The sequence below is a fragment of the Oncorhynchus mykiss genome, chromosome 30 (assembly GCF_057628025.1).
Source record: "Oncorhynchus mykiss isolate SJ-2025 chromosome 30, ASM5762802v1, whole genome shotgun sequence".
Taxonomy (NCBI): Eukaryota; Metazoa; Chordata; class Actinopteri; order Salmoniformes; family Salmonidae; genus Oncorhynchus; species Oncorhynchus mykiss.
The window spans coordinates 22,414,425-22,433,698 of NC_143051.1; the positions used below are offsets into that span (position 1 = coordinate 22,414,425).

At 40.5% G+C, this 19,274-nt stretch overlaps 1 protein-coding gene across 1 annotated transcript; it reads left to right on the plus strand.

Moving 5' to 3' along the window:
• The first annotated feature begins 1,657 nt into the window (after positions 1-1,657).
• Positions 1,658-17,938, plus strand: med10 (mediator complex subunit 10). Its single transcript, XM_021560129.3, has 4 exons — positions 1,658-1,879; positions 2,963-3,046; positions 16,611-16,713; positions 17,196-17,938. The coding sequence occupies exons 1-4, from the start codon at positions 1,758-1,760 to the stop codon at positions 17,289-17,291; spliced, it is 405 nt and encodes a 134-aa protein (XP_021415804.1). The 5' UTR covers positions 1,658-1,757; the 3' UTR covers positions 17,292-17,938.
• Positions 17,939-19,274: the final 1,336 nt, after the last annotated feature.

Genomic DNA, 19,274 nt, shown 5'->3' on the forward strand with positions numbered 1-19,274 from the left:
CCCTTTTGTGGGAAAAAAACTTATTCCGATTGTTTGGGCCTGGCTCCCCAGTGGCTAGGCCTTGGTTCCCAAGTGGGTGGACCTATGCCCAGTCATGTGAAATCCATAGATTAGGGCCGAATTTCCTTATGAACTGTAACTTAGTAAAATTGTTGAAATTGTTGCATGTTGTGTTTATATTTTTGCTCAGTATATAATAACCATTCATGTAAAAAGTTATCAGATTTTATGAAATTAGATTTTTAGTGCTGTTCCACTTCCCCTGAATTGTGTGTGAATAGTGGGACCTTTTCAGCTACAAAACAAACCTTTAATAAATGTAAATGTATTTCCCTTCATTAGATATTCTTTAAAAACACTGAAATATGTTGTTTTAGTTGTTCATAACATCTCTGAATCGATTTTAGATGCTATATAGTAAATAGTAGAGGTGTTTCAGGATCAAGTAAAAGCTGTACAGACTCCCTTAGTTAGATTTTCACCAAGATCTTGGAATGTCTTCAAATACATTTTCTAATGGCATGGAGAGGTTTGTTTTAAACGGTTATTGTCACAAAATTGTAAAAACAGAGTGCGTTATCTACAAGCTTCTACAAAGTCTTATTGATGAGTTCATGACAAGTGTGAGGTCAAGTGGAACACTAATGTATTTCCAATGAGAAAAATAGTGTCCCAGTTCATTGACTAAAGTGTCCCACTAACTGAAAGCCATGCTTTAGCAAACGTATGGGTCTGATGTTCTTTTAGTGGTTGTAGCATCCACTGAATAATACATTTTCAAGTTGTTTGATCATAAACATTTAGATAAGACCTTAATTGAAATTAGCATCACTAGAGTAGGGGTAAACTGATTTTGATTGTCTTCATAGCTATCTACCAAAAAGTGTCCCACTCATGCATACTTCACCCTAAACCAAATTCCAATTCCAAAACTGAAATAACTGGTCCTCTAAATTATTTTGTAGCTTATTCATGTTTATGTTCTATCCTAACAGGACAAGAGAGGTGGGGATATATTTAGTGTAGCCTATAACCTAATGTTAAGGCTATTATATTACAAAGTGGCTTCAAACAGGCTGTCTTAAGTAGCCTACAAAGTATTTTACTCTATTTTATATTTTGTATATTTTAATGTTTCACTGCACTGCTTTTATTAATTGAAAACATTTACATAACATTGTCCACCAAACTATACATATATGCAGGCAAATTCACTGCATTACACATGCATGGTGAGGATGATACATTTTAAAATCAATGTTATTTGCAACAATGTTTCGACATTTCAGAACACGACGCTTTGCGGTAATCTTGAGCTGCAGACGGCAGTCTGTCGCTACGGCAACTACACATTCGCCAATGATTGGCTCTCACCCTTCCGGAAAGCAGTATGCCATGGGAGTGTTTGTCACTAGTTACCACAGCCACAAAGTAAAATGGTTGTTATCGTAAAAATTTATGAAAACAAAAATGTGCTTTTTGCTATTCATTTAAGGTTAGACTTGAGGTTATCAGTGTGGGTAATGTTGGGGTTAAGGTTTGTTTTAAAATCAGATTTTAAGAAGATACATTTTAGAAATAGGCGGGGTTTAGCCTTAATGATCCCCTTGTGGCTGTGGTAACTAGTGACGACCCCATGGGGGTCTGGGAAGTGATTAGCATTGTGATGAATTGACAAAAGGCTTTGTCTGAGGTTTTATATTTTCACAAATATTTTATGTTTATGAGAAATGAACACATAACGTTTTGTTGGCGACATGGCTGAGAAATTTGATAACCTCGAGGAGCATCTCGAGAAGTTCGTTGAAAATATTCGACAGATGGGAATTATCGTTAGCGACTTTCAACCTAGCAGTCAAACAGGACTCAACCAAAAACTGTAAGTGATGCCAAAAAAACTGTAAGGGATGCCAGTTAGCTAGCTAGGTGTTTCTAGTATTACTAGCCATCATAGCTAGCCACTTAAATATGTTACTATTAACTCCCCAAGTTATCAATACACGAGTTGTTTACAAAAGTAAAATTATGGTTAACCAATGCTAACTAGCCTCCACATAGTTAAGTTAGTTAGCTACGTTGATAGCTAGTTAGTACAGTCAATGTCATAGACCAGGGATAGGCAACTCCAGTCCTCGGGGGCCGGAGTGGTGTCACACTTTATAAAAAAGCGGTAGATCATAATTAGTTGATTTAAATGGAGTCAGGCGTGTTAGTTGGGACTGGGGAAAAAGTGACACCAGGCCCCCGAGGACTAAAGTTGCACATCGCGGTCATAGACACACAAAAGGGTATAAAATACTGCACATATTCTTTTCTTTTACGTTTATTTAACTAGACAAGTCAGTTAAGAACAAATTATTATTTACAATGACTGCCTACCAAAAGGCAAAAGGTCTCCTGTAGGGACAGGGACTGGGATTAAAAACTCATCACGAGAGACACCACAACACTACATAAAGAGAGACCTAAGACAACAGCGTGATAGCAACACATGACGACAACATAGTAGCAGCAACATAACATGACAGCAGCAGAAAACATGGTACAAACATTATTGGGCACAGACAACAGCACAAAGGGCAAGAAGGTAGAAACAACAATACATAACGCAAAGCAGCCACAACTGTCAGTAAGAGTGTCCATGATTGAGTCTTTGAATGAAGAGCGAAAACTGTCCAGTTTGAGTGTTTGTTGCAGCAGGTTCCAGTCGCTAGCTGCAGTCAACTGAAAAGCAGAGCGACCCAGAGATATGTGTGTGCTTTGGGGACCTTTAACAGAATGTGGTTGTCAGAACAGGTGGAGGATGAGGGCTGCAGTAGGTATCTCCTTGCATACAGAGATGACCAGTTTACAGACCAGGTTAAACGCTGACAGTCATGTTGAGTAAGTTAGTTGAATGGTAGTTGCGTTTGATGATTTTGCCTGCTAGTTGTTGAAACGTCTCTACTCCTGTGCATTTCAGAAACTACATGATCACGGGACTGCAGGACATTGAGAAATGTCGCCAGCAGCTACATGAGATTAACGTTCCTCTCGAGGCTTTTGAGTGAGTAGATGTTCCAACTTAAACATACACTTTCCATGTCTAGATCTCTAGTTTACTTTTGAAAGCCTGGGGAAGTTCTCAGGAAGATGATGGAAACTAGTGACACATTGCCACTAGGGTTGGATGATTTTACCACCGAGCACACAGCAGGGCGACATGCCAATTGGCCTATTCCCTTTTCCCCATAGCCTAAATGTTCAATACATATAAGGTAGTTAGAATAGTAGCATAAGGCAAGAGGACAATGTAGATTGTACAAAGAGAGGAGAGATCCAAAGCAGTGCAAATTGTCAGACCGTGCCTACTGTGGTTTTTCCCCTCTCCAATGTCTGATGATCATGGGCCTTTTACAGTGGACACCCAGTCGTCTGGCTTATTGTTTTAAAATCGAAATTTCCCTTTTTCTCCCCAATCCCCATTCGATTTGAATATGACTTGTTGGCCTAGGCATAACCTACTCTTTCATGATCAACCATCAAATTAATCTATAGGCCTAACAGAGTTCCAACTCAGACAGTTGTTTGAAAATAGCCTAAATAAAAACATAGTATAGTTATGAGAGAGAGAACAAATAATTGCAAGATAGACTAATCGAATAGGAAGTATAAACACACATGGTACGCTTCTGCGTTACTTGACAAAAGTATTGGCAAAGTAAATTGTTCCGTCAGAAAATCCCTCCTTGCAAACCAAACAGCCAATAATATATGCCAACACACAGGCTACTGTCAATAAGTTGCAGTAAATGTTACTTTGACAAGTTAAAATGCTGAACTAATATTTGTAATATTGTCAGTGGTTATTAATGTCCCGCACAACAGGCAATCGGTCATATGCTCCCGCAGCAGCACTTTCAAAAAGCGCAACCAAAAAATGAATTAATGATGAGTCGGTGTCTGAGTTGTCTCAAACATTATTTTCAATAACTTTTGAATTGTGCCTTCATGTAAAAGATAAATAAATGATTATTTAGCACAAAATCAAATTTTATTAGTCACACACATGTTTAGCAGATGTTATTGCAGGTGTAGCGAAGTGCTTGTGTCTTTAGCTCCAACAGTGCAGTAATATCTAACAATTTCACAACAATACACACATCTAAGTAAAGGAATGGAATTAAGAATCTATAAATATATGGTCGAGCAATGTCAGAGCTGCATAGACTAAGATACATTAGAATAGAATACAGTATGAGATGAGTAATGTAAAATATGTAAACATTATTAAAGTGACTAGTGTTCTATTTATTAAAGTGGCCAGTGATTAAGTCTATGTATATAGGCAGCAGCCTCTAATGTGTTACTGTTGGCTATTTAACAGTCTGATGGCCTTGAGAGGGAAGCAGTTTTTCAGTCTTCCAGTCCCAGTTTTGATGCACCTGTACTGACCCCCGCCTTCTGGATGATAGTGGGGTGAACGGGCAGTGGCTCGGGTGGTTCCTGTACACATCTGTTGCTTAAGAGGTCCTGGAGGGTGGGTAGTTTGCCCCCAGGGATGCGTTGGGCAGACCTCACCACTCTCTAGAGAGCCCTGTGGTTGTGAGCGGTGCAGTTGCTGTACCAGGCGATGATACAGCCCGGCAGGATGCTCTCAATTATGCATCAAATAAAGGTGGAAAAAAAAACAACAACAAAAAAATTAAATTGAATCTTTTCACAAATAGTTTCATATTTAAACATTTAAATTGCACAACAATTCCATGTGAATCTGACAACTCGAATGTGTAGATTTTCCAAGATACAGTTTGTCGTCCTATCATCAGTAATAATGTTTCAGACGCCAACTGATCTGGCATCAAATTCATTTAGTACCAACGCATATTTTCAGCTGGTTGGATTAGCGAAATATGGTTCCATTCCCATCTTTTGATGTCACCAGACTCTCTCAATGTTAACCAAGGGATTTTCAATAGTCACATCGGTAGAGTAGAGAGAGGAAAAAGGGGAAAGGTATTTATGGGGGGTCATAAACCTCCCCCACTCAGGCCAACTTCATGACACAACTAAGTTAGGAAGGACGCCTGTATCTTTGTAGTAACTGAGTGTATTTATAGACCATTGAAATTGTCATCTAGTAACTTCACCATGCTCAGATATATTCAATATCTGCTTTTTAAGATGTTTATCTATCTATCAATAGGTGCCCTTTGCGAGTCATTGGAAAACCTCCCTGGTCTTTGTGGTTGGATCAGTGTTTGAAATTCAGTGCTCAATTGAGATGCCTTACACATAATTGTAAGTGAGGGGTACAGAGATGAGGAAGTCATTAAAAAAAACCTGTTAAACACTATTATTGCACACAGAGTGAGTCCATGCAATTTATTATGTGGCTTGTTAAGCAAATGTTTACTCCTGAACTCATTAGGCTTGCCATAACAAAGGGGTTGAATACTTGACTCAATACATTTCAGCTTTTGATTTGTTATTAGTTTGTAAACGTTTCCAAAAACACAATTCCACTTTGACATTATGGGGTATTGTGTGTAGGCCAGTGACACAAAATCTCAATTGTAATCAATTTTGAATGTGGAAAAAGTCAAGGGGTATGAATACTTTCTGAAAGCTGTTAAATAGCCTAAACAAAATAAGTATGAAAATAACCTACATTTGTAAAAACAAAAGTCTTTCAAGGTTTGACAGAATATTTTAGCGTATCCTGCATTGCCTTTGTTAAGTATTCAGACCTCTTGAATTTTGTTACATTACAGCCTCATTCTAAAATTGATTAAATCATTTTTTCCCTCATACATGTACACACACTACCCCATAATGACGAAGCAAAAACTGTTTTTTTAGATTTGTTTTGCTAATATAGCTATATCTCAAATGCAATTACATTTACCCAGGTATTCAGACTAGAGGTCGACCGATTAATCGGAACGGTATTTTTTGGCGCCGATTTGCCGACTTCATTTTTAAATGTATTATTATTATTATTTTTTACATTTATTTTTTTACGCCTTTTATTTAATCTTTATTTAACTAGGCAAGTCAGTTAAGAACACATTCTTATTTTCAATGACGGCTTAGGAACAGTGGGTTAACTGCCTTGTTTAGGGGCAGAACGACAGATTTTCACCTTGTCAGCTCGGGGGATCCAATTTTGCAACCTTAACTAGTCCAACGCAATAACGACCTGCCTCTTTCTCGTTGCACTCCACAAGGAGGCTGCCTGTTATGCGAATGCAGTAAGCCAAGGTAAGTTGCTAGCTAACATTAAACTTATCTTATAAAAAACAATCAATCATAATCACTAGTTAACTACACATGGTTGATGATATTACTAGATATTATCTAGCGTGTCCTAAATTGCATATAATCTGACTGAGCATACAAGTATCTGACTGAGCGGTGGTAGGCAGAAGCAGGCGCATAAACATTCATTCAAACAGCACTTTTGTGCGTTTTGCCAGCAGCTCTTTGTTGTGCGTCAAGCTTTGCGCTGTTTATGACTTCAAGCCTATCAACTCCCGAGATGAGGCTCGTGTAACCGAAGTGAAATGGCTAGCTAGTTAGCGCGCGCTAATTGTCGATGTGTTCCTGGTTCGAGCCCAGGGAGGAGCGAGGAGAGGGACGGAAGCTATACTGTTACACTGGCAATACTAAAGTGCCTATAAGAACATCCAATAGTCTAAGGTTAATGAAATACAAATGGTATAGAGGGAAATAGTCATATAATTTCTACAATAACTACAATCTAAAACTTCTTACCTGGGAATATTGAAGACTCATGTTAAAAGGAACCACCAGCTTTCATATGTTCTCATGTTCTGAGCAAGGAACGTTAGCTTTCTTACATGGCACATATTTTACATGGAACATATTGCACTTTTACTTTCTTCTCCAACATTTTGTTTTTGCATTATTTAAACCAAATTGAACATGTTTCATTATTTATTTGAGGCTAAATGATTTTATTGATGTAATATATTAAGTTAAAATAAGTGTTCATTCAGTATTGTTGTAATTGTCATTATTACAAATAAATCAATTTAAAAAAATCGTCCGATTTAATCGGTATCGGCTTTTATGGTCCTCCAATAATCGGTATCGGCGTTGAAAAATCATAATCGGTCGACCTCTAATTCAGACCCAGTACTTTGTTGAAGCAGCATCAAGTCTTCTTGGGTATGATGCTTCAAGCTTGGCTGGATGGGGAGTGTTGCTGCACAGCTATTTTCAGTTCTCTTCATTGAAGTTTGATGGGGTTCAAGTCTGGGCTCTGGCTGGGCCACTCGAGGAAATTTAGAGACTTGTCCCGAAGCCACTCCTGCGTTGTCTTGGCTGTGTGCTTAGGGTCGTTGTCCTGATGGAAGGTGAACCTTCGCCCCAGTCTGAGGTGCTGAGCTCTCTGGAGCAGGTTTTCATCAATGATCTGTACTTTGTTCCATTCATCTTTCCCTAGAACCTGACTAGTCTCCCAGGCCCTGCTGCTGAAAAACATCCCTATAGCATGATGCTGCCACCACCATGCTTCACCGTAGGGACGTTGCCAGGTTTCCTCCAGACATGGCGCTTGGCCTTAAGTCTTTGGGCTGAAATCTTGTTTTCATCAGCCCAGATTATCTTGTTTCTCATGATCTGAGAGTCTTTAGGTAAACTCCAAGCGGGCTGCCATGTGCCTTTTACTGAGGAGTGGCTACCTTCTGGCCGCACTACCATAAAGGACTGATTGGTGCAGTGCTGCAGAGAAGGTTGTCCTTCTAAATGTTTCTTCCATCTCCACAGTGGAACTCTAGAGCTCTGTCATAGTGACCATCAGGTTCTTGGTCACCTCCCTTACCAAAGCCCTTGTCACGTGATTGTTCAGTTTGGCCCGGAGGCCAGCTCTAGGATGAGTCTTGGAGGTTCCAAACTTCTTTGATTTAAGAATGATTGAGGTCACTGTGTTCTTGGGGATCTTCAGAAATGTTTTGGTACCCTTCCCCAGATCTGTGCCTCGACACAGTCTTGTCTCGGAGCTTTACAGACAATTCCTTCGACCTCATGGCTTGGTTTTTGCTCTGACATGCACTGTCAACTGTTTTTATTTGTACTATTTTCTACATTGTAGAATAATAGTGAAGACATCTAAACTATGAAATAATACATATGGAAGGAATCCTGTAGTAACCAAAAAAGTGTTAAACAAGTTAATTTGTGGAATTTCTTTCCTTCATCAGGTGTTTGAGTCAATCAGTTGTGTTGTGACAAGGTATGGGGGGCTATACAGAAGATAGCCTATTTTGTAAAATACCAAGGCCTATTTTGTAAAATACCAAGTCCATATTTTGTAAAGAAAAGCTCAAATAAGCAAAGAGAAACAACAGTCCATTACTTTAAGACATACAGAAAATGTCAAGAACTTTGAAAGTTTCTTCAAGTGCAGTCGCAAAAACCATCAAGCGCTATGATGAAACTGGCTCTCACGAATGGAAGACCCAGGGTTACCTCTGCAGCAGAGGATACGTTCATTAGAGTTTACCAGCCTCAGAAATTGCAGCCCAAATAAATTCTTCACTGAGTTCAAGTAACAGACACATCTCAACATCAACTGTTCAGAGGAGACTGCATAAATCAGACCTTCATGGTCCAATTATCCAATTGAAACCACTACTAAAGGACACCAAAAAGAAGAAGATACTTGCTTTGGCCAAGAAACATGAGCAATGGACATGGTCTGGAGTCTAAATTTTAGATTTTCGGGTTCCAACCACCTTTGTGAGATGTGGTGTGGGTGAACGGATGATCTCCTCGTGTAGTTCCCACCGTGAAGCATGGATGAGGAGGTGTGATGGTGTGGGGTGCTTTACTGATGACACTGTCTGGGATTTTTTTAGAGTTCAAGGCACACTTAACCAGCATAACTACCACAGCATTCTGCAGCGATACGCCATCACAGCTGGTTTGGGCTTAGTGGGACTATCATTTGTTTTTCAACAGGACAATGACCCAACACCCCTCCAGGCTGTGTAAGGGCTATTTGACCAAGAAGGAGAGTGATGGAGTGCTGCATCAGATGGCCTAGCCTCCACAATCCCCCAAACCTCAACCAAATTAAGATGGTTTGGGTTGAGTCGGACTGCAGACTGAAGGAAAAGCAGCCAACAAGTGCTCAGCATATGTGGGAACTCCAAGACTGTTGGAAAGGCATTCCAGGTGAAGCTGGTTGAGAGAATTCCAAGAGTGTGCAAAGCTGTCATCAAGGCAAAGGGTGGATATTTGAAGAATCTCAAATATATTTAGATTTGTTTAACACCTTTTTTGGTCACTACATGATCCCATATGTGTTATTTCATAGTTTTGGTGCCTTCACTATTATTCTACAATGTAGAAAATAGTAAAAAGAAAAAAAAACTTAAATGAGTAGGTGTTCTTAAACTTTTGAACGGTAGTGTAGACAGTTATGGGCTTTTCCAAATCATGTCCAATCAATTTAATTTTCCACAGGTGGACTCCAATCCAGTTGTAGAAACATCTCAATTCAATTGAACCAGGATGAACCTGAGCTTAATTCCAAGTCATAGCAAAGGGGCTGAATACTTAAGTAAATTAGGTATTTCTGTGTTTTTTTATTTTATTTTTATCTGTTTTTGCTTTGTCATTATGGGCTTATGTGTGTAACGTAAACTCACCCCATTCCGTACAAATGTGCGCAACGTGATATTCAAACGAGGCAGCAAAGAAAACTAATGGGACTGTAGCGACTGTGTTGACTTCATAATCTGGGGTGTGAACTACGTTTCTATTCAAGCGTTGATCGACATGGTAATGGCTCTAAAGTATTGGAGAAGTTGAAAAAACTGACCCTCCGTTACATCATGTAGTGTAACGTACAGCACACATAAAGCAATTTTTTTCTGTCTTACAATCTCTCTCCACCAGGTGTAGCACTTCTCTCGTCCTTTAAAAACAAGAAATGGACAGTGACGGGGTTAATCATTTTTTGCGTCATGACTGCATGGGATCATCATTCTCAAAGCCGCTGTTTACTACTAAGATCACTTTAGCATTTTAGAGGCAATAAGTTGGACAGATCGAGTAAAAAACAGCAGTTTTCCCACACGACATCTGCCCTTCTCATTATCGCGCATTAGTTTCGCTTAGAAGGCCAGCATCCCGGAGTCACCTCTTCACTGTTGACATTGAGATTGGTGTTTTGCGGGTGCTATTAAATGAGTATGGTGTGTAGATATATAAAAAAATGTAACTCTAATGTTAGAACAAGGCTATAAAGTAACAATGTGGGAAGAGGGGTCTGAATACTTTCCTAAGGCACTGTATAATATTTGTTTTTAAAAGTTAAGCTAATATACAGTGAGGGAAAAATGTATTTGATCCCCAGTGGATTTTGTATGTTTGCCCACTGACAAAGAAATGATCAGTCTATAATTTTGTGCGAGACAGAATAACAACAACAAAAAACACAAAAAAAACGCATATCAAAAATGTTATAAATTGATTTGCATTTTAATTTCATTTTTGACATGCGTTGTCCCTCCTCCACCTTCCAGCTGAAACAAGCAGAGCGTCGGAAGCAAATCTCCATTGAAGTTTTAACCAGGTAGGTCAGTTGAGAACAAGTTCTCATTTACAACTGCAACCTGGCCAAGATAACGCAAAGAAGTGTGACAAAAACAACAACAGAGTTACACATAAACAAACGTACAGTCAATAACACAATAGAAAAATAAATGTACAGTGTGTACAAATGTAGAGAGGTAGGGCAATAAATAGGCCATAGAGATGAAAATAATTAAAATAAAAGCATTAACAGTGATAGATGTGCAGATGATGATGTGCAAGTAGAGATACTGGGGTGCAAAAGCGCAAGAGGGTAAGTAAATATATGGGGATGAGGTAGTCGGGTGCGCTATTTACAGATGGGCTGTGTACAGGTACAGTGATCGGTAAGCTGCTCTGACAGCTGATTATTAAAGTTAGGGAGGGAGATATAGGACTCCAGTTTCAGAGATTTTTGCATTTCGTTCCAGTCATTGGCAGCAGAGAACTGTAAGGAAAGGTGACCAAAGGAAGTGTTGGCTTTGGGGATGACCAGTGCAATATACCTGCTGGAGCGCGTGCTACGGGGTGGTGTTGCTATGGTGACCAGTGAGCTGAGATAAGGTGGGGCTTTACCTAGCAAGGACTTATAGATTACCTGGAGCCAGTGCTTTTGGCGACGGATATGTAGTGAGAGCCAGCCAACGAGAACATACAGGTCGCAGTGGTGGGTTGAATATGGAGCTTTGGTGATAAAACGGATGGCACTGTGATAGACTGCATCCAGTTTGCTGAGTAGAGTATTTTGTAAAATGACATCGCCGAAGTCCAGGTTCGGTAGGATAGTCAGTTTTACGAGGGTATGTTTGGCAGCATGAGTGAAGGAGGCATTGTTGTGAAATAGGAAGCCGATTCTAGATTTAATTTTGGGTTGGAGATGCATAATGTGAGTCTGGAAAGAGAGTTTACAGTCTAACCAGACACCTAGGTATTTGTAGTTGTCCAAATATTCTAGGTCAGAACCGTCCAGAGTAGTGATGCTAGTTGGGCGGGAGGGTGCGGGCAGCAATCGGTTGAAGAGCATGCACTTAGTTTTACTAGCATTTAGAAGCAGTTGGAGGCCATGGAAGGAGTGTTGTATGGCGTTTTGAAGCTCGTTTGGAGGTTTGTTAGCACAGTCCAAAAAAGTGCCAGATTTATACAGAATGGTGTCGTCTGCGTAGAGTTGGATCAGAGAATCACCAGCAGCAAGAGCAATATCATTGATATATACAGAGAAAAGAGTCGGCCCGAGAATTGAACCCTGTGGCATCGCCATAGAGACTGCCAGAAGTCCGGACAACAGGCCCTCCGATTTGACACACTGAACTCACTCTGAGAAGTAGTTGATGAACCGGGCGAGGCAGTCATTTGAGAAGCCAAGGCTATTGAGTCTGCCGATAAGAATGCAGTGATTGACAGAGTCGAGAGCCTTGGCCAGGTCGATGAAGACTGCTGCTGCACAGTATGTCTTTTATCGATGGCCGTTATATCGTTTAGGACCTTGAGCGTGGCTGAGGTGCACCCATGACCAGCTCGGAAACCAGATTGCATAGTGGAGAAGGTACGGTGGGATTCTAAGTGGTCTGTGATCGGTTTATTTACTTGGCTTTCGAGGATTTTAGCAAGGCAGGGCAGGATGGACTGTCTATAACAGTTTGGGTCTAGAGTGTCTCCCCTTTTGAAGAGGGGGATGACCGCGGCAGCTTTCCAATCTTTGTGGATCTCAGACGATACGAAAAATAGGTTGAATAGGCTAGTAATAGGGGTTGCAACAATTTTGGCAGATAATTTTAGAGCGGTTACAGATTGTCTAGCCCAGCTGATTTGTAGGGATCCAGATTTTGCAGTTCTTTCAGAACATCAACTGTCTGGTTTTGGGTAAAGGAGAAGCAGGGGGGGTTGAGTTGCTGCAGGGGGTGCTGAGATGTTGGCTGGGGTAGGGGCAGCCAGATGGAAAACATGGCCAGCCTTGGTAAAATGCTTATTGAAATTATCGTAGATTTATCGGTGGTGACAATGTTTCCTATCCTCAGTGCAGTGGGCACCTGGGAGGAGGTGCTCTTATTCTCCATGGACTTTACAGTGTCCCAAAACATTTTGGAATTAGTGCTACAGGAAGCAAATTTCTGTTTGAAAAATCTAGCCTTAGCTTTCCTAACTGACTGAGTATATTGGTCCCTGACTTCCCCTGAAAAGTTGCATATCGCGGGGGCTTTTCGATGTTAATGCAGAAAGCCTCAGGATGTTTTTGTGATGGTCAAGGGCAGTCAAGTCTGGGGTGAACCAAGGGCTATATCTGTTCTTCGTTCTACATTTTTTGAACGGGGCATGCTTATTTAAGATGGCGAGGAAAGCACTTTTGAAGAGCAACCAGGCATCCTCTACTGACGGGATGAGGTCAATATCCTTCCAGGATACCCAGGCCAGGTCAATTAGAAAGGCCTGCTCGCTGAAGTGTTTTATGGAGCGTTTGACAGTGATGAGGGGTGGTCGTTTGACTGCGCATCCATTACTTATGCAGGCAACGAGGCAGTGATCGCTGAGATCCTGGTTGAATACAGCGGAGGTGTATTTAGAGGGCAAGTTGGTCAGGATGATATCTAAGAGTGGGCCCATGGTTACGGATTTGGGGTTGTACCTGGTAGGTACATTGATACTTTGTGTGAGATTGAGGGCATCTAGCTTAGATTGTAGTACGGCCGGGGTCTTAAGCATGTCCCAGTTTAGGTCACCTAGCAGTACGAACTCTGAAGATAGATGCAGGGCGATGAATTCACATATGGTGCCCTGTGCACAGCTGGGGGATGAAGGCGGTCTATAACAAGCGGAATTGGTGAGAGACTTGTTTCCAGAAAGGTGGATTTTTAAAAGTTTAAGCTCGATTTGTTTGGGCACACACCTGGATAGTATGACAGAATTCTGCAGACGATCTCTGCAGTAGATTGCAACTCCGCCCCCTTTGGCAGTTCTATCTTGTCGGAAAATGTTATAGTTAGGGATGGAGATTTCAGGATTTTTGAAGGCCTTCCTAAGCCAGGATTCAAACACGGCTAGGACATCTAGGTTGGCGGAGTGTGCTAAAGTGGTGAATAAAACAAACTTAGGGAGGAGGCTTCTAATGTTAACATGCATGAAACCAATGCTTTTACGGTTACAGAAGTCAACAAATGAGAGTGCCTGGGGAATGGGAGTGCTGTTGGGGGCTGCAGTTCCTGGGTTCACTTCTACATCACCAGAGGAACAGAGGAGGAGTAGGAGTAGGATAAGGGTACGGCTAAAGCCTAAAATAACTGGTCGTCTAGTTACTTCGGAACAGAGTTAAAGGAGCAGCTTTCTGGGCGCAGTAGAATAGATTCAAGGCATAATGTACAGACAAGGGAATGGTAGGATGTGAGTAAGTAATCCTAGGCATTGAGTGATGAGGGGTTTTGTCTCCTAGAGGCACCATTTTAAGCCAGGTGGGGTAGAGGTCGACCGATTATGATTTTTTTTAAAACACCGATACAGATTATTGGAGGGTCAAAAATAACCGATATTTAGTCTCAAATAAATAATGAAACATGTTCAATTTGGTTTAAATAATGCAAAACTGTGTTGGAGAAGAAAGTAAAAGTGCAATATGTGCCATGTAAAAAAGGTTAAATTCCTTGCTCAGAACATGAGAACATATGAAAGCTGGTGGTTCCTTTTAACATGACTCTTCAATATTCCCAGTTAAGAAATTTTAGGTTGTAGTTATTATAGGACTATTTCTCTCTAAACCATTTCTATTTCATGTACCTTTGACTGTTGGATGTTCTTATAGGCACTATAGTATTGCCAGCCTAATCTCGGGAGATGATAGGCTTGAAGATAAACAAAGCTGTGCTTCAAGCATTGCGAAGAGCTGCTGGCAAATGCAGGAAAGTGCTGTTTGAATGAATGCTTATGTAGCACTGTGATTTTGTTCCTCTAGATTATGCACCAAGTTGCACACAAGGACCAATTCAAATAGGCCAGGTCAAGAGGGGATGATAATAATTCAGTGTGTTTTTAAAAAATGTAATTACAGCTGCATAGCTAATGTTATATTTTGGTGAACAAACACTTTTTCATATCAATATTGTACATACACGTGATTGTAAAAGTTTTCTATATTTTGGTTTGGCCCATTGCGGGTTATCTGTATTTCCGTACCCCCTTATTGTTATTTTTTGCCTGACCTTTGGTATGTTGTCTTTGGCTCTGAAATTGTTCAATATAAAACCGTTGTAATGTTACACAATGTGCTGTTATGCAACCATAAGTTTGTTACAATGTGGACAATAAAAAGATTTGTGGTAACAAGTTTCACAAAGCTCGATAGCTAGGGTACCTTGTTAGTACTTGGGACAGTGTTTGAGTGAGTGTCCATGTGCTTGTGTAGGTGCCTGAGAGCTGGGCTAAAATATTCTATGTTGTTTCTTTCTCGTGTAGGTATGTCTTTTATTTTGTCCGAATTATGTTCTATATCATTTTACTTGTGTAGTGTGCTGTTGTGCACAATGTGTGCACCCAGCACCTGTTATTTCCTTTTGATGCTCTCTTTTGCCTGACCTTTGGCTAGCAAGGTGCCTGAGAGCTAGGACCGCGCCAAGGGCAAATCAAAATAATTCAACCAGCAGACCTTCAGTTGTGGCAGCGTCCTAATTAAAAGTACACAACGCAGAACGAACCACGCTACACTTACGAGCTTGCTGCTGCCTACCACCGCTCAGTCAGACTTCTCTATCAAATATCAAATCATAGACTTAATTCTAATATAATGAACCCTTAGAAATACAAGCCTTAGGTCATTCATATGGTAAATTCCGGAAACTATCATTTTGAATAACATAACCTTTATTCTTTCAGTCAAATACGGAACCGTTCCGTATTTTATTGAACGGGTGGCATCCCTAAGTCTAAATATTGCTCTGACATTGCACAACCTTCAATGTTATGTCATAATTATGTACAATTCTGGCAAATTAATTACGGCCTTTGTTAGGAAGAAATGGTTCACACAGTTCGCATTGAGCCAGTCGGCCCAAAATGCTGCATATATACCCTGACTCTGCTTACCATGAACGCAAGCAAAGTGACACAAATTCCCTAGTTAATATTGCCTGCTAACATTACTTTTTTTAAACTAATTATGCAGGTTTAAAAAAATATATACTTGTGTATTGATTTTAAGAAAGGCAGTTATAACCAAGTTATGGTTATAACTTGTGACATTGATGCTACGAATGTGTTTTTTTTACAAATGCGCTTTTGTTAAATCATCACCCGTTTGGCTATGTATTCTGTGATTCGATGATAAATTCACAGGCACCACATTGATTATGTGCAACGCAGGACAAGCTAGTTAAACTAACTATATCATCAACCATGTGCAGTTAACTAGTGAAAATGTTAAGATTTGATAATTTTTTACAAGATAAGTTGAATGCTAGCTAGCAACTTACCTTGGCTCCTTGCTGCACTCGCGTAACAGGTGGTCAGCCTGCCACGCAGTCTCCTCTTGGATTGCAATGTAATCGGCCATAATCGGCGTCCAAAAATACAGATTATGAGAACTTGAAATTGGACCTAATTAATTGGCCTTGCCGATTTTAATCGGTAGACCTCTAGTGTGAGGGGTGGAACTAGCTAAGGCATATTGAGCAGGGCTGGAGGCTCTACAGTGAAATAAGACAACAATTACTAACCAAAACAGCAATAGACCAGGCTTATTAGGGAAAGGCATACATTTTGACTATCCGGATAGTCCAAAAAATATATTATTTTAATAGTGAAGTCCATTTCAAATGCCCATCTCTAGCTCTCATTCAAATGCAAAATCCAATAGTTAAGTTCTCCAGACTTCTAATAGTCAAGTCAACAAGATTAGTTTTCGGAGGATGGCCATGCTAGACTATGGTGAGCATAACGGAAGGACAGTCACCCATGTACCAGCACTTTCTCTCCCTCAGATCTCCACTTGGTCACAGACCCTCAGCCTAACTCAACTGATGTAATGTTTTGTCTTGTGTTGTCAGATACATAGACCAGGGGCGTAACCCCCAGCTGTACACTAAGGAGTGTCTGGAAAGGGCCCTGGCCAAGAACGAGCAGGTCAAAGGAAAGATTGACACCATGACGGTAAGTGGCAGTAGATTCAAGCCTAATAACGGCCTAGAAATTGAAGATCAGTACTTTGAGGAAATTACTTGATGACAAATAGTCTTGGTTACACTTTTAGTCAAAGCCTTCTGGTACAATGCATTAGGGTGTGATTGTAAGGTAGCCTAGTGGTTAGAGTGTTTGGCCAGTAACCAAAAGGTTGCTGGAATAAATAGCTGACAAGGTAAAAATCTGTTGTTCTGCCCCTGAACATGGCAGTTAACCCACTGTTCCCCGGTAGGCCGTCATTGTAAATAACAATTTGTTCTTAACTGGCTTGTCTAGTTAAATAAAATAAACATATTTTTTAAATAATGCATTCTAAGATATGTCCTAAGCATATACAGTATAACCCCATTATACTGTCTTATTACCATCAGAACCATAAAGATCCAGACTAAATAACAGTAAATCATCTACAGCTTCAATCTCTGACCCCTCTGTTCTGTCTTTGGTTGCAGAAATTCAAGAGCCTGCTGATCTCTGAGCTGGGGAAGGTGTTTCCAGAGGAGATGACCAAGTACAAGGCTATCCACGGAGATGACCCCCCCTCATAGTGACCCTTGACCTTTAATCCCCCTGACCCTTAACCCCCTGCTTAAAGCCACAGTGGGGTCTCACCCAGCAGGATCAATGAGTCAACCTGATGACATGTATTAATATTCAGGGAATATTCATGAAAAAAGTGGGTTGTTGACTTTGAGAAATAGATTGAGAGCGTGGTAGAGGTAGTTGGAGGAGCAATTCTTTGTTTCTGATGTGGGAAGAGTAATGTGGCAAGGATGCTTTTATGAATGGGTTCAAAAAAATCATAAAAGGAGCTAGAGCTGAGGATTTGATAGGAAGAACTGTCAGCCAGGAACATATAGCCTTTTTCGAGTTTCTTTTAGTTGTATTGGAAATATGACATTTTCTAAATCTGATATCTGGCAAACTGTTTCCTCATGCTGTGTTGAGATCCCACCTACAAGATGTACATCATGTTTATACTCAAACAGAACCTTTTTTGTAAAGACTTAAACATCATTGTACAACACTGCAGACCTGGACTGTGACTCCGTTTTGTATCAAGCTCCGGTATCAAAAGGGGTCTTATTCATGAGCATGAAACTAGCCCAGAGGTTTGCAACCCTCCAATTTGTTTTGGTTTTATCTTGTTAGTTTTAGTTGTTTGTTTTGCAAATAAATGGGCTTGTGATTGAAAGATTAGTCTGGTATTTACTGCCATGCTAGCGCCTTGTAGATCACAATTCACGAACAGAGACTTACAATTAAAGTTCAATGTAAAGGCCTCAATGTCACATTATATTCTTTCATCCAAGGGTCAAATCACCAAGGACATTACATTGTAAGAGGTTGTGTTCAGTGGGTATTAAAGAAGGAAAAGGGATATTTTTTTCTTTTTAACCAACAGAATTTGTCAAATGGAAATGCTTTTTAATTTCTCTTTTCCATTTGGAAACATTCTCTCCCTACAGTATGTGGTCAGATCAGGCCATCACCATGGTGAAGGGAGCACGCGAGCGCATACTTTCTGTGGGGTTGTTCTGAGACAAATGCTCCAGAAGCGTGGAGCCTTCAGAACCAGGGAGCCGTCATCCGAGTAGGTCGTGGCCCAGCATGCCGCCTCCTGCTGGGGAAGAGAGACAGGGACACTCCCCCTGAGCCTGAAGACCAACTCCCTGGGGTGGGGGGGAGCAGGATGTTCCCTATTATTATGTACAGTGAAGCAGCCTGGTCACCAGATTATAAATAAGAAGACAACGGGATAGAATGGAGACTTTATTGTTGACTACAAGACCTTAAGACAAAACACTGCAAACAATAGGAAAGATTGAACATGCATACTGTAGCTTCAAGATGTTTGCATCCGATTAAACAAAGCAAAGCATACATTATTTTGAAATACTTTGCACCAAAAAAGGACGTAATATGTTTGACCTTAAACACCTTACCCCAGTTGGACACTGAGCAAAAATATAAATGCAACAATGTCAGATTTGACTGAGTTACAGTAAATATAAGGAAATCAGTCAATTGAAATACTTTCATTGGGCCCTAATCTATGGATAAAGCATGACTGAGAATACAGATATGCATCTGTTGCTCACAGATACAGTACCTTGAAAAAAATGGTAGGGGCGTGGATCAGAAAACCAGTCAGTGTCTGGTGTGTCCACCATTTGCCTCAAGTAACACGACACATCTCCTTCACAAAGAGTTGTCCCACTCCTCTTCAATGGCTGTGCAAAGTTGCTGATTATTGGCAGGAACTGGAACACGCTATCTCACATGTCGATCCAGAGCATCCCAAACATGCTCAATGGCTGACATGTCTGGTGAGTATGCAGGCCATGGAAAAAACGGATGTTTTCAGCTTCTAGGAATTGTGCACTGCCAACAATTGTGTGCCTTGCGACATGGTACATTATCATGCTGAAACATGAGGTGATGGCGGGGGATGAATTGCACAACAATGGGCCTCTGGATCTCGCCACGGTATCTTTGTGCATTCAAATTGCCTTCAATAAAATGGAATT

What these genes read in the sequence shown, in the direction of transcription:
- med10 (XM_021560129.3), top strand. Translation starts at nt 1,758, where the DNA reads ATGGCTGAGAAATTTGATAACCTCGAGGAGCATCTCGAGAAGTTCGTT. An exon ending in ACAGGACTCAACCAAAAACT is followed by an intron (nt 1,880 to 2,962) that starts GTAAGTGATGCC and finishes TGTGCATTTCAG; the next exon opens with AAACTACATGATCACGGGAC. An exon ending in GTTCCTCTCGAGGCTTTTGA is followed by an intron (nt 3,047 to 16,610) that starts GTGAGTAGATGT and finishes TTGTGTTGTCAG; the next exon opens with ATACATAGACCAGGGGCGTA.